The sequence below is a fragment of the Jatropha curcas genome, chromosome 9 (assembly GCF_041381405.1).
Source record: "Jatropha curcas cultivar XTBG-Jc1 chromosome 9, XTBG_Jcur_1.0, whole genome shotgun sequence".
In the NCBI taxonomy this organism is placed as follows: Eukaryota; Viridiplantae; Streptophyta; class Magnoliopsida; order Malpighiales; family Euphorbiaceae; genus Jatropha; species Jatropha curcas.
The window spans coordinates 4,838,053-4,851,278 of NC_143159.1; the positions used below are offsets into that span (position 1 = coordinate 4,838,053).

The 13,226-nt window shown below is 34.9% G+C and overlaps 1 protein-coding gene across 4 annotated transcripts; it reads left to right on the top strand.

The window, feature by feature from the left end:
• The first annotated feature begins 972 nt into the window (after positions 1–972).
• On the top strand, positions 973–11,366 carry ASG2 (transducin family protein / WD-40 repeat family protein). Of its 4 annotated transcripts, XM_020677996.3 has the most exons (21): positions 974–1,305; positions 2,004–2,053; positions 2,210–2,278; positions 2,640–2,717; positions 3,189–3,323; positions 3,422–3,529; positions 3,699–3,827; positions 4,675–4,790; positions 4,876–4,993; positions 5,403–5,508; positions 5,789–5,934; positions 6,059–6,229; positions 6,327–6,437; positions 6,905–7,016; positions 7,655–8,004; positions 8,527–8,617; positions 8,890–8,985; positions 9,093–9,163; positions 9,235–9,362; positions 10,230–10,344; positions 11,039–11,366. In XM_020677996.3, the coding sequence occupies exons 3-20, from the start codon at positions 2,231–2,233 to the stop codon at positions 10,315–10,317; spliced, it is 2,202 nt and encodes a 733-aa protein (XP_020533655.1). In that variant the 5' UTR covers positions 974–1,305; positions 2,004–2,053; positions 2,210–2,230; the 3' UTR covers positions 10,318–10,344; positions 11,039–11,366. The 4 variants fall into 4 exon arrangements, with proteins under 4 accessions (XP_012067963.1, XP_089582120.1, XP_020533655.1 ...); XM_012212573.4 differs by lacking the exon at positions 2,004–2,053 and having other exon boundaries at positions 973–1,305; positions 10,236–10,344; XM_089725994.1 differs by lacking the exon at positions 2,004–2,053 and having other exon boundaries at positions 973–1,305; positions 7,661–8,004.
• Positions 11,367–13,226: the final 1,860 nt, after the last annotated feature.

The window sequence follows — 13,226 nt, forward strand, 5'->3', positions numbered from 1 at the left end:
GACATGGTCCTTGTCAAGTAGACCTTATGGATATCAAAATTATTAATTAGAACGAGCGTGCTAATTGGGGATTTAATTTCTATATTCCAAATGATGAAAGTAACAAAAATGAGGAGCAAATGATCCCTGAGGTGAAATTGCCTGCTGTTTTCAAGCTTTTGGCTTTTCTATTGTGGGTGGATGAAGAGGAGGAAGGGGGAAGAAAGAAAGAAAGAAAGAAAGAAAGAGAATATTCTTCTGTTGTATATAAAAATAAGATTGCTTAAGTTGCTCACGCTACCAATATTCTTTGACAAAAGCTTGTTGGTATAAGAACAAAAATTGCTTTCCTTAATGTTAAGGTTTGTTCCAACTGGATAAGAAAAATATTCATTTTACAGAAAAGGATCCAAACAACTTTTTTATATTCTGACTATATTTAAACTTCAGTTGCTAAATAATTTTCCAATCCAATTTCCAGTGCTTCAGTGGTCCCTCATTACATTAACAAGTAACTTTTACTTTTCTTTTTCTTTTTCTTTTTCCTTCTTTCTAATTTTTAACTGCTAGTTTGAGTAAATTGCAAAATTATTCTTGCTCAAGACTTGGCTCCTGATTCCGCTTCTTAGATTCGGAGGCCCAAAATTTGTTATTGTATACATAGGCTCAAAATTACTCTAATAAAATCCAATTTTAGCCCAATCCATCAATGGCCTCAAATTATAAGGCAATGAGTGTAAAAAAACCACCAATGGCCCGTGTCCGCATGGATGATGGATCCCATTTCATCCACGCAAAACCCGTGTCTCCATTAAAAATGATAAGACAACCGTCGATCTTGTGATCAACGTGCTTTATCGCTACGCGAACATTGCGAACCCGAACCATCTTTTATTATTATTATTTATATTCACTGAAAAATCGAAAATAAATAATGAATTTAATAAATTATTTAAAATTCAAGTCGTATATTGAGTAGAAAGAAGAAATGTGTAGAAATTCATTCAAACGGAAAAAAAAAAAGAAATGTTTAGAAATAAGCACAGGAAGGCGGCACTGTCACTCTGCACGTATTTTAATTAATCATATTATATTATTATATTATTACTAAAATCCATGATTATAAATTAGTTAAAAGTGCCACCTGCATAGGCATTACGATCATTTTAGCGATCAATCAATCAATTTAGCAGTTTCGATCAGAAGTTGGGGTTGGGAATTTCGCTGGAAGTTCCCCATTTCCTTTCAACAAAAATGGATACTTTTGGCTTTCACGATGGCAACATCTTTAAGTTCCTGGAGAGCAGATACTTCGACGCTCGCCATGTATGTTTACCTTACGCTTCTGATTATTTCAATTTCGATTTCTTTTTTTTTTTTTTTTTTTTTGAACTGTTTATTCCATGATTATTTGAATATTTTTTTCGTGCTTGCGGTTAAGATTGCTAGGTTTTTCTGTTTCTGATTTGAAATTGGAATTTGGGATTTGTATGATCCCAGTTAATATTTGAGGTAACTTAACCAGGTGTAGCCGAGTGTAAATGAAGTTTGGTGCTTATTGTACAAGTCTCACTGAGTTTATCTGGCCATTGTACGAGTGCTAGTTGTTTAATTGAGAATTGAGAATTTCGTGTTTTCTTTTTGGTGATTTCGGTTTTTGAAGTCATATGTATGTGCAAGTTTTGAACTGAGAATGATTGGGGGTCAGGATTACTAAGAAGAATAGAATAGAGTTTTTTATTTATTAAATCAAATTTTTACCTAGGGAGGAAATGGTGTCAAGGAATAATTGGATACTGTTTCAGAAAGGTCACTTGGAGTAAAATCTTATCTTTTAAATTGGCTATTTGTAATTTAATATCTAAGATGACTTGCATTCTGCTAATAAGTCAAATGTCAAATGGTAGCACCATTGTTTGTTCCGCGGAGTGATGTTTTGCACTCTTCAGTATTTTGTTCTATGACAAGAACAAGTGCACTGCCATTGAGCCTTTTCTCAGCTTTCCTTCTTTGCCATTTCTCAGAAATTAAGCTGGGAAGAGAGAGAGAAAGGGGATGATAATTCTTTTCGGTTGTGAGTTTGCTTTTCTGATTCGTATTTCCATGGCCTCAATGAAAATTTATAGATATGTTTATTTTTCTAATTCAAGGAAGTAAGTGCTTTAACATCAATACATGGAAGTTTTTTGGATTTACGCCAGCTAAGGAAAATGCTTTATTCCTTATGTAGGATATCAATCACAGTGTACAAATGCATTCATCATTGATACGAAGACTCTCCCAGGAAAAGGAATTAGAGGTTAGTATAGATTTCAATATTTAATGTTGAGATTGTTGATACTGTGGTCTTAGTAAGTTTATTTTCATTATTATTCCCACCATGATTGCTTTTACATCTTATTGCACTGCCAAAGTATGATGTCTTCTGAAGTCGAATAGGTTTTCAGCTTCTTTTGCTGATTCATATATTATACCAATCTGTTCTATTTGTTGGTGTAGCAGTGTTGCTTTCATGAAGAGTGATCATTTAACTCATAATAGGTTGCTGATTTTTGTTGGATACATGCAAAGCTATATTCATATATAATTTGTTGCCTATTAGAAAACTTGTATTTTCAATAAGCTTGTAATCTCAAATTCCTTCTCTCTCTCTTCAACAGGGGCACCAAGGTTGTGTCAATTCTATAGCTTGGAATTCTACTGGTTCACTCTTGGTTTCTGGATCAGATGACACTCAGGTATGCTACTTCTCAAGTTTTTCTAATTCAGGCATATAAAAGGGAAAAGATCCTGGTTATGCTGAAAGTGAACTATTCTATTGTTTTTCCCCATGTTTTCAAATATAGCTATGCTGAAAGTGAACTATCCTTGTGCTTTCTTTTGGATGGTTGGTAAAACGTTATCTTTTCTGCAATTTTCATCAATTTTTCATATTATCTGCACAAGGAGAAAAAAAGGAGGGCGCAGGATTATATGTGGTTGGGTAAGTATAGATTCTGAATTTATATGGTGTAACTTTAGATTTGGTGAGGGTCAGGAAATACTGAATGGAGTGGCCTTGTGTAAAGCTTTGAACTAATACTCCCTTGCATGTGTGCATGCACACGCTACATACCGATGATTATGTGCATCTGTCTCCATTCTTGCACAGGGACAAGCAATTGCATATTGGCAATGGAATATATTATTAATTTTTCATATTTATGCAGATGAATATATGGAGCTATAATGGTCGAAAGCTTTTGCATTCTATAGATACTGGGCATTCCGCAAACATATTCTGTACAAAATTTATTCCTGAAACTTCTGATGAGCTTGTGGTCTCTGGAGCTGGAGATGCTGAAGTAATTTTCTGAAGAATTGAAATTTATAATTGGATGCTATCTGGGTACAGTTAAAGTTAAATATGTTGTTAACTTTTATCTTATTTCCTTCTGCCCAGGTTCGCTTGTTTAATTTGTCTCGCCTAAGTGGCAGGGGCCCAGATGATAGTGCTATAGCTCCCTCAGCTGTGTATCAATGTCACACTAGACGAGTAAAAAAATTAGCTGTAAGATCTTATCAGATTGATGACGATGAAAGGGGATTACATTTATTGTGTAATATGAAAACAAGAAAAAAACTTAAATTGTTTTCTATTGTTTGAAATGCTGAATAAGTAAATTTTGTGTTCTTGCTTGCTTATCATTTACTTCCATCTACATCTTGTGGCATTTTAGGTTGAAGTTGGAAACCCCAATGTGGTTTGGAGTGCCAGTGAAGATGGAACACTGAGACAGCATGACTTTCGGGAGGGTACTTCTTGTCCTCCAGCTGGATCTTCACCCCAAGAGTGTTGTAACATTCTAGTGAGTTAAAATAAATGGGGAAATTCTTCACTCTCTGTACTTTATTTTGTTTTCCTGCTGTATTAGACAGCTTTGATGATAGTATGTTTGGTGAAGCGCCTTTTGCTGACTGGCTGAGTTCCTTACTGTTACCTTAACATGTTTGGAAAGCAAGGGTGGCTATCTATGTGTGATTATCGCTTTTGATTGTATGATTTGTGTCAAATGTAATAACCATAAGAGACTCAAATTTCTGGTGCTTCATTGTGAGAAACAATAGATGCATGTAGCCTTTTTCTTTATAAAATACTCTAAAGTCTAAATGGGCATTATTATAGTGTGAAGCTTAGGTTATCACATTCAGTATGTTTTTCATTGTAGGAAAATGTGAGAAATAAAAGGTTATCGTCTAGGTTTCCTTAGATATGACATTTTAATTTCTTACAGCTTTAAATGTAGTTCAACTGGAAATACAGCTCACTGTGATATGTCCCATCACGATGTTTAGAGTTTATTTTCAATTTTATACTTATTTACTAACAGCAGCATACTAAGTACTCAATATACCAATGAAACTTGTTCCTAGATGAGTGATCGATCAATTGGCTGGAAAGCCAGGAGGCTGATATCTGAGATTCTGGATCTAGTGCACATAATTACCTGGTTATAGAGGTCTAGTTAACATTTGATAAATATGACTCAAATGTTATTATGAGATCTTGCAGATTAGCATTTATGAATTGTGTGTACAAAGTTTTATGAAGTTTGGTGAACTTGTGTTTCTTCTGCAATTCTGATTCTGAGCATCCCTTTTAAAATGTTTTACCAGTCATCTAAAATTGTTCACATATTTAGTACTTGATGACAGCTTGACTTGAGGTGTGGGGCAAAGAGGTCGCTGGCCGATCCTCCTAAACAGACCCTTGCTCTGAAATCTTGTGACATTAGTGCCAGTCGGCCTCATCTGCTCCTAGTTGGTGGGAGGTGAATCTGATAATCAAACTGGAGTTTTGTAACCTTTCTTATTGTTCTTGTTTTGGCTGAACTTTCTTTGTTTGGATGTATGCAGTGATGCCTTTGCTCGTCTATATGATAGAAGGATGCTGCCTTCTCTGACCTCCTGCCGGAAAAGGACACAACCACCTCCTTGTGTTAATTATTTCTGTCCAATGCATCTTTCTGAACGTGTAAGTGGTGAACTTCACTATTGAATTGCTATCTTATTATTTCTTTTTCTTGAAGTTGACTATCTCATTGACATTATAGATACTATTGGATGGATGTCAAAAAGAAAAAGAGGAGAGAAGGGAAAAGGACATTTTTTTTTACGATAAAATATATTGTGGGGCCAGGTTGCTAAGATGAATTGGAACTTATTCATATTTGTTCTTAAAACCCTAAATTGCTATTGGTTTGGATATTGTCTTATTCTTAATGCGTATTATTCTATGGCTGATTGTTATTATTATTTATATCATCTTCAGATTTCTTATGTAAAAATTGTAAATAATTTCTATAGTAAGATTTTAGAAATGCCAGGGTTAGTAAATTATGAAAGGAATGTAGCTTAAGTCTCTTTTCCCCCCTTCTTTCCAGGTACGGTCAGGCTTGCACTTAACTCATGTGGGTTTTAGTCCGAGTGGAGATGAGGTTCTTGTCAGTTATAGTGGAGAGCATGTATACCTCATGAATGTAAATCATGGTATGCATCTTCCCTTGTGAAGTTGGCTTTGTTGCATTCACTAGCTTTGATTTTCATGTTGTTTCTTTACTCTTAAGTTGTTAGTGTTGCTTGATCTTGTGTTGCTTTATCTATATCTAAATGATGTTGACAACCCAGAGGATCAACCACATACAATTTATTTGCATCGTGGATATTTTATTTATCTTGTGGTTCTTAATATTTATAATTTATAGTTTTTCGATTGGTTATGTAAACAAGGTAGATAAGATTATTTTATAAATTTTCTCTTCATTTGTAGCTGGAGGAAGTGCTATGCAATATACTTCAGGAGATGCTTCAAAACTAATGACCTTCACTCCTATTCTCAATGGGCTAGAATTGCAACCACCACCATCTGATGTTTTCAGAAGTGGTCTTCATTTTAAAAGCAATTTGGCTTCCATGGTACACTTATTTTATATGTTTGTTTATTTCTTCTTGTTAAATGTGCCATATTGGTATTAGTGAGAAAGTTTCTTGCTACTTTTTCTGTGTTTTTATATTTGCTAATCTAATACACTTGCTACAGCTTGATAAATGTAGGAAACTGCTTAAAATTGCTGAAAAATGCTTAGAGGATGGTGCAAATTATTACCATGGAATTGAGGCGTGCAATGAAGTTTTAGATCGGCATGGTCAAGATATTGGAGCTGCAATTAGGCATGACTGTCTCTGTACACGTGCAGCCTTGTTGCTTAAGGTTACTCAAATTTAGTTGTGGTACTTGGTTTCCATTTATCTATTGATACGTATTTCTCATAATGTACTTATTCTTCTTTCTTGCCCTTTATTTTCAGCGTAAGTGGAAAAATGATGTTCACATGGCCATAAGAGACTGCTATAATGCTCGGAAAATTGACAGCTCTTCCTTTAGAGCCCTTTATTTTATGTCTGAAGCTTTGTCACAGGTAATTTCATAGTCTGGACTATGGCCCACAATATTGTGTTGCTGAATATGCAACTACGACAAGATATTATCTACACACAATTGCATTGGTTTAACAGCATGTTGTCTCTGCTGCCACCTGATGCTAGCTATAGAACATCAAATTTATTTTGATATTTGAAGACTGAAGTGCTACAATTATTAACGTGGAATGTCCTTTTTCTTATTAATCATCTGTCTGCTTTAATTTTATGCGTGGATGATTTACTCTGGTGTGTCACTTGGCTATTAATATTCTGTTGCATTTTTTATACCTGGATGTTTATATAGATGATTTGATGTCTGTTTGGTATAGGCAAATAGAAAATAATGTGAGAAGACTTTATAAAAGGGCTAAGTTCGAAGCACATGGGATTAAATTGAACTGAGTTAATCAATTTATGTTTGGTCAGTCATTGAGATCAGTTCCTTATTGTGAGGATATTGCAGTTGGGAAAATATAAAGAAGCTCTGGACTTTGCTGTTGCTGCTCAACACGTGGCCCCATCCAATACTGAGATCGCGGAATGGGTGGAGAACATAAAAAAGAATCTTGCTGCAGGTAATATGTTTGCAATTTCTTGTGCCTTGTGTTTTGGTCCTTCCCTGCCTCCTTCCTGGTTGAACTGTAACATCTATCACTTCTGATGTTATGTCATTAGCAATGCATTGTTCATTTTGTTTTTCAGAACAAAGTTCTTTTAGCATTGGAATGATTACCTCAGTGTTTGACATCTTGAGAGTTTTAAAAGTAAAGAAGTTCATTGTGTTATGGCATTGGTTAACCTCTTGAAAAGCCAAATCATTTAAAATGAAAGGAAGTATGCTAATTTAATGTATACATGGCACTGTACTTCCCTTGTTTGGACATCTGGTCGTCAATTATAAACTAAATACAAGTTTCACATGGATCAAGGCCATTTGACGTGCATAGTTTGTGAAAAAACTAAATGTGCAATTTTCATTCTAGTTGCAATCTTGTGCCCAGCTCAGACATCATACGAAATGCAGTGATTTCAAAATATTCCCTTTAGTTTTTATATGTTCTTCTAAGTGGATATGGTTAGTTGGTTCTGGTAAACATAATAGTTTTTCTCTCCTAATAGAAAAGGATATAGTAGGAAAAATTACCTATTTAATGTGAAAGGCATAATGTAATTTTACTTCGGCCTTTAATGCGTATCTGATTTGTGTGACAAGCTGAAGCTGAAAAAACTAATAAGGCAAATGATGGCTCCCTGAAGTCTGAATTTCGAAGTGGTAGAGCACTGTCACTAAGTGACATACTTTACCGCTCAGAGGCTAACAGTGATGCATCACAAGATGGTCTAAGGTCTGAAAGAGAAGACTCTGACTATGATGAGGAATTGGAGTTGGACTTTGAAACATCAATATCAGGTGATGAAGGGCGTGATGTTGAGCCCAATACTCTTCATGGAAGTTTAAATTTGAGGATTCATCGAAGAGGTGATTCAACACGAGAAACAAGTTGTACAAATGGCTCCTGCGGATCACCTTCATCATCACAAAATGATCGGATGCCTTATCAGGTTACATTCAGATTTTACAGGGGCCTATGTTGCTGTTATATATTTTTTGTGGGAATAGAAATGCTGCTTTCATAGTCTTGGACTCAAACAACTGTTAAATTATTTCTTCTTGAAAGATTATGATTACTGTATAGTCTCTAGTCATTGTGGCTCTTGAGATGGACCTGCTGCTTAGTGGCTTATCTGCTGGTAGAGCAACTATACCATTGAGTACCTATATTCTAAGGCCTTGGAAATAACGAATGAGAGCAATTGGAGTCGAGTATTGATTAAAGGAACAGTTTAGCATATGTGAGAAGACATCACCTGTTTGTCTCCGGATCTCCCTCCCCCCCCCCCCCCCCCCCCCAAAAAAAAAAAAAACATGGGGGATCTTTCATCTACAGTCACCCACCCCACCAGAAAAAAAAGCAGATGCACGTTATATATATGTATATCTGGTTCATTTAAATTTTTTATTATTCTCTTTTTGGTTGATAAATTTTTTCTGTGGTTTTAAGTAAGATTATGGTTGTATTGCAGCCGGAGACAGTCATTGATATGAAGCAGAGATTTGTTGGCCACTGTAATGTTGGAACTGATATAAAACAGGCCAGTTTTCTGGGCCAGAGAGGTATTTTAGATATACAAATGATAAGCACACATGCTATGTTCACACATTCATCATCGTCTGTATGCAAGAATGTGAATGAGTTTGCAGTGTTTATTGTTAATTCAATGAAATGGTAGCCTGTTTTTATGCAAATTATATTTCTATTTGATGCAACATATATCTGCATTCATCCATTGGATTCTGGCTGACTAACTGCATGCATGACATGGTAGCAAAATGAAATCAAATAACAACCTACAGATGAGATTAAATTTCTCATTACTGATTTACAGGTGAGTATATCGGCAGTGGAAGTGATGATGGTAGATGGTTTATTTGGGAAAAGCAAACTGGTAGACTAATAAAAATGCTTCTCGGAGATGAAGCTGGTATTATTCTGTCCCATTCTAAATATATGCTACAATACGAGCTTAGTATTGGCATTCTGTAGTCTCTCTTCAGTTCTTTTGATCTATTTCTCTCTCTCTCTCTGCAGTTGTGAATTGTGTGCAGTGCCACCCATTTGATTGTGTCGTGGCTACCAGCGGGATTGATAACACAATAAAGGTAAATCGGATGAAAATAATTGTCTTTTGGTGCAGTCACTTTGTTTTCTAACTTCACTGTCTTGATTCTAGATTTGGACTCCAACTGCTTCTGTCCCCTCAATTGTAGCTGGAGGATCAGCTGGGCCAGAAACTTCCAACATTTTGGAAGCCATGGAAAGCAATCAACGTAGATTAAGCCACAATCGTGAAGTTATTCTGTAAGACACAAAAATTCCATTTTGTCCTGTGTCTATTATTGCATTTCAAGCATTTACTGAGTGAGTTCTTTAGCCACTGAAGTTGCAGAACAGCCAAAAACATGAATTTTGTGGTTGGCAATTTGCCTACATTCATTGAGCCACTTGCGTTGTTCACTTAACTAGGCCTTCATTCCAGGCTAGTTGCATTTTTCACAATGTTACAAATCCCCTACAGTTGTACAGTTTTTCCTTTCTAGGTTATAGAAATATAGGGGGAAAACCCAAAATTAAAAAAGTGAAAATAGCCACCAACTGAGAAAGAAAGAAAAGAAGAGAAAGGAGAACAAGAAAGAGGGAAAAGGAAGGGGGGGTATTGCACATACTTCTTATCCCTCCTCAAGAAGTCTGCCAGGAGCTTAAAGTGTATAATGTTTCTCTGAATATGAGCCACAAGCACAATCATCCACTTGCCCGTTCTTTCTTCCTCAACAATTTCTACATTATTTCATTAGATGATAATGTGCATACTCTGCTTTCAATCCTTTCATGCACCACTCTACTCTGCTCACCAATGCCCATCTTTGTCTTTGCTATCTGATGTTGGCAGTGTCAGTTATTTTCATTAGGGCCATTCATTGTTCATACTTTAACACTCGCACTTAAACATCCCGTCTCGGTTGCTTGTCATTTCAATGTACCTTCGATAGAGATATTTCTATTACAGGTTATCTAATTGATACTTCATCAATTTTGAGGGGCCTGTTGCCCTCCAACTTCTCTTCTCACAAAATCTAGGTTGTGGCTTTGGTAGTAAAATATTCTGTCATTTAAAAGTTTCTTTCTAATCTTATTATTCATTGTTTTTACAATTATCTATAATGTTAGTTGCAGCCCCTTTGAACTTCTGGAGCGCTTTCGGATGCATGAATTTACCGAAGGTACTTTGCACCCTCATGAGTGTGTGCAGAGCTAATCATGATGTCTTTTGTTGGAGCATGCAGTTAAGTCTCTCTCTCTCTCTCTCTCTCTCTCTCTCAAATTTCATGTTCTTGTCGTCTAGAAAAATGTGTGGGAGTTATGCAGTTAGCACTTTGTAAAATCAATGGGCTAATTGGAAGTCTGAGCATATCTTTAATTTTCTATGAATATAATAAACAGAGGTTGATATACTGCACAGAATATTGATTTTCTATGAATATAATAAACAGAGGTTGATATACTGCACAGAATATTGTAATTGACAGGAAGAAAACCCATGACGTGTTACATCCATTTTTTGACTATGTTTCAGCCTTTTTATCCCAAAATCCTTAACAGTCACTCAGTTGGCTCAAAAGTTAAATTGCAGGAAGATATTTGCACAGGATTTTTATGACTTGTAAGAGAATTCTTATTAGGCTAGGATTTAAGTTCGAAGAATAAGGTAGAGAAGCTTAGCAAATTGAAGGAAGCAAATCACCAATTAGGACTCAGAGCACAGTGCTCCCTAGTCCCTTAAGCAGTCAAGAAAATAACTCAGCTCCAGTGCTGTCTCCCTAGCACATGTTGAACCACTGTGGCCAACCTGCAGAAGGCTTTATTATTATTATTATTATTATTATTGTTATTTTCTTATTTCTTCCACATGAATCCATAGACTTCAGCACAAAGTCATTATGTTCCCAGATTGATTGATTTTTGTTGTATTATTACAGATGTTATCTGATGAAGTATAAATGGAGGATATTGTGTTTTTACGGCAAAAACTCGGGAAAGAAGATACAGGCAGCCGATTGGTATTAGTAGTAGGAAATTAGATGACCATGTAAAGCCTTTTGATGTTTTATGAAATAAGTTGAAGGATCTTATAAAGCATATTGGCGTAGTATAATGATCTTATAGAGCATCATTTACCTTTACCCTCTTTAAGTAACTTTTTTCTTTTTGTTTGTTTTTTTGAGAAATTGTGTTTGTTAATGTATTTATTGAATGTATTCCTGTATAGATGATATTTTCTTCCAATGTAGATGTTATCTTTTTAAATGGCTTTTCGACTGAATTGCTGAACTTTGTGCGGGGGTGTGAATATATTGGCTTTTTCTCAAGATGCTTAAGCATATGCCAACGATGTTCTTCGGTACGAGAATTCATACTAGACTTAAAAATATCAGTCTCATTTCATATCCGATTCCAGTAAGATGCTTTGATTATTTTATATTAATGATCGCTAAATTGTTTTTAACTCGTTTGCCTTTTGATTGGTACGGTATTGACAGGCCTTTTTAAAAGCCAGTCATATTGTTATATAACAGGGAGAAAAGAAAACAATAACGTAGTCTTACTTTTCTCAGTTGCTGGTAGCCAGATGATTGCATTAGCAAGCCAGGTAGATGGCTGATTTCTATTTTCTTCTTATCTATTATGTGAAAGGCACAACATGGCATAACATAACGTAATAAATTATTTTTTTTTTCCCCTTTTCGTGTTTTTTGTGAAGCTGGAAGGACTATACCATACTTCTATATTCTTGCTTTGCAAGTATTCAAATACTTGGAGCATGTGCATGGTCTACCTTGAGAGAGGAGAAAAATACAAGCACGTGCTCCACACGTGGAACAGCCTAAAAAACAATTTGAGGCTATCTGGATGGGGCCAGAGGAAGAATCAAATGGTAATTGTAAAAGTGTCTCAGATTTTGAGGACTTCTGTCAAACAAAGTATTATTGATAAACATAATAAAGATGCCTCCTGTTTGCTCATGTGGTTGAGTGATCTTCGATCTTGTGCATGTGGACTTAAAGCACTTGCAATGCTCAATTCGTTATGACCCATGAGATAAAATAACACCGTAGACTACAAAATAGAGAGTAGCTCTCTCCTTAATTCAGTAAATCAGTGAAAACTCTTATGATTAAGAGGACTTAAATTCGAGATCAAATCACACCTGATCGGGTATTATTACTGCTGATAGTAGTCTTTGGTTAAGAAATGAAGAGTAATTCTTTTAGGTTCATTGTTAAAACTCAAAAGCCCTTCTATGAACCCTCAAGTGAAGGAACAAGGACCAGCCTTGTACCGGTCAGTTCTGGAATCCGGTCTCAAATTCCAAAAAATAATTCAGTTCCACACATTTTAATTTGATTCACACAAATTAGGAAAATATTGTTAACATGATCATACTATAATTTTTGCTTTGTTTTTTCTTAATATACGTTCCCTATTAAATGATCTACGTTACTATTTCCATTTAAATGACTCTTGTTAAATTATTATTGAAACTAGTCAAAATATAATTAAAGAACAAAGGCAATCAAAATCATATTATTTGGTTTATTTCAAGACTTGTTGATGGAGATCCACATTATATAGGAAACTACCAATATTACAAAAGGATTACTGAAAAAGGTAAGCCTACATATAGAATTAAATGCATTCGTTAAAGGAAAAGAAAATAAATATGTTTAATAATTAGATATTTGAGAATTTAAAAAAATAATAAAAATAAGAGAAAAAATAATTGTAAAGATAAAGAATCGCATCCGTTGATAGCAAATTAACCTTACTGAATAAAGGAAATCAAATACATTTATTAACCCTTGATTTGATTAAATAATCTTTTAGAAAATATTTATTGGGTTTAGTGGAGATAACGTAAAAGTGAAAAAATTAAAACTTTTTAATCTTTTCAAAATCACATATTATTTTTGGACAAAATAATTTCTAAAAAGCAAAAATAAAAATGAATAAATTGCCCAACCCATCTTTAATTTTGCAAAAAGGAAATTAATGTATAGCATAAGAACAAAATAAAGGTGTTCACATCAAATTTCCAACTTCCAAGAAATTTCCTTTGTAGAAGAATAAGACTCTCTTTCAGCCACGCATTCTGTCCGTTTTGTTGCT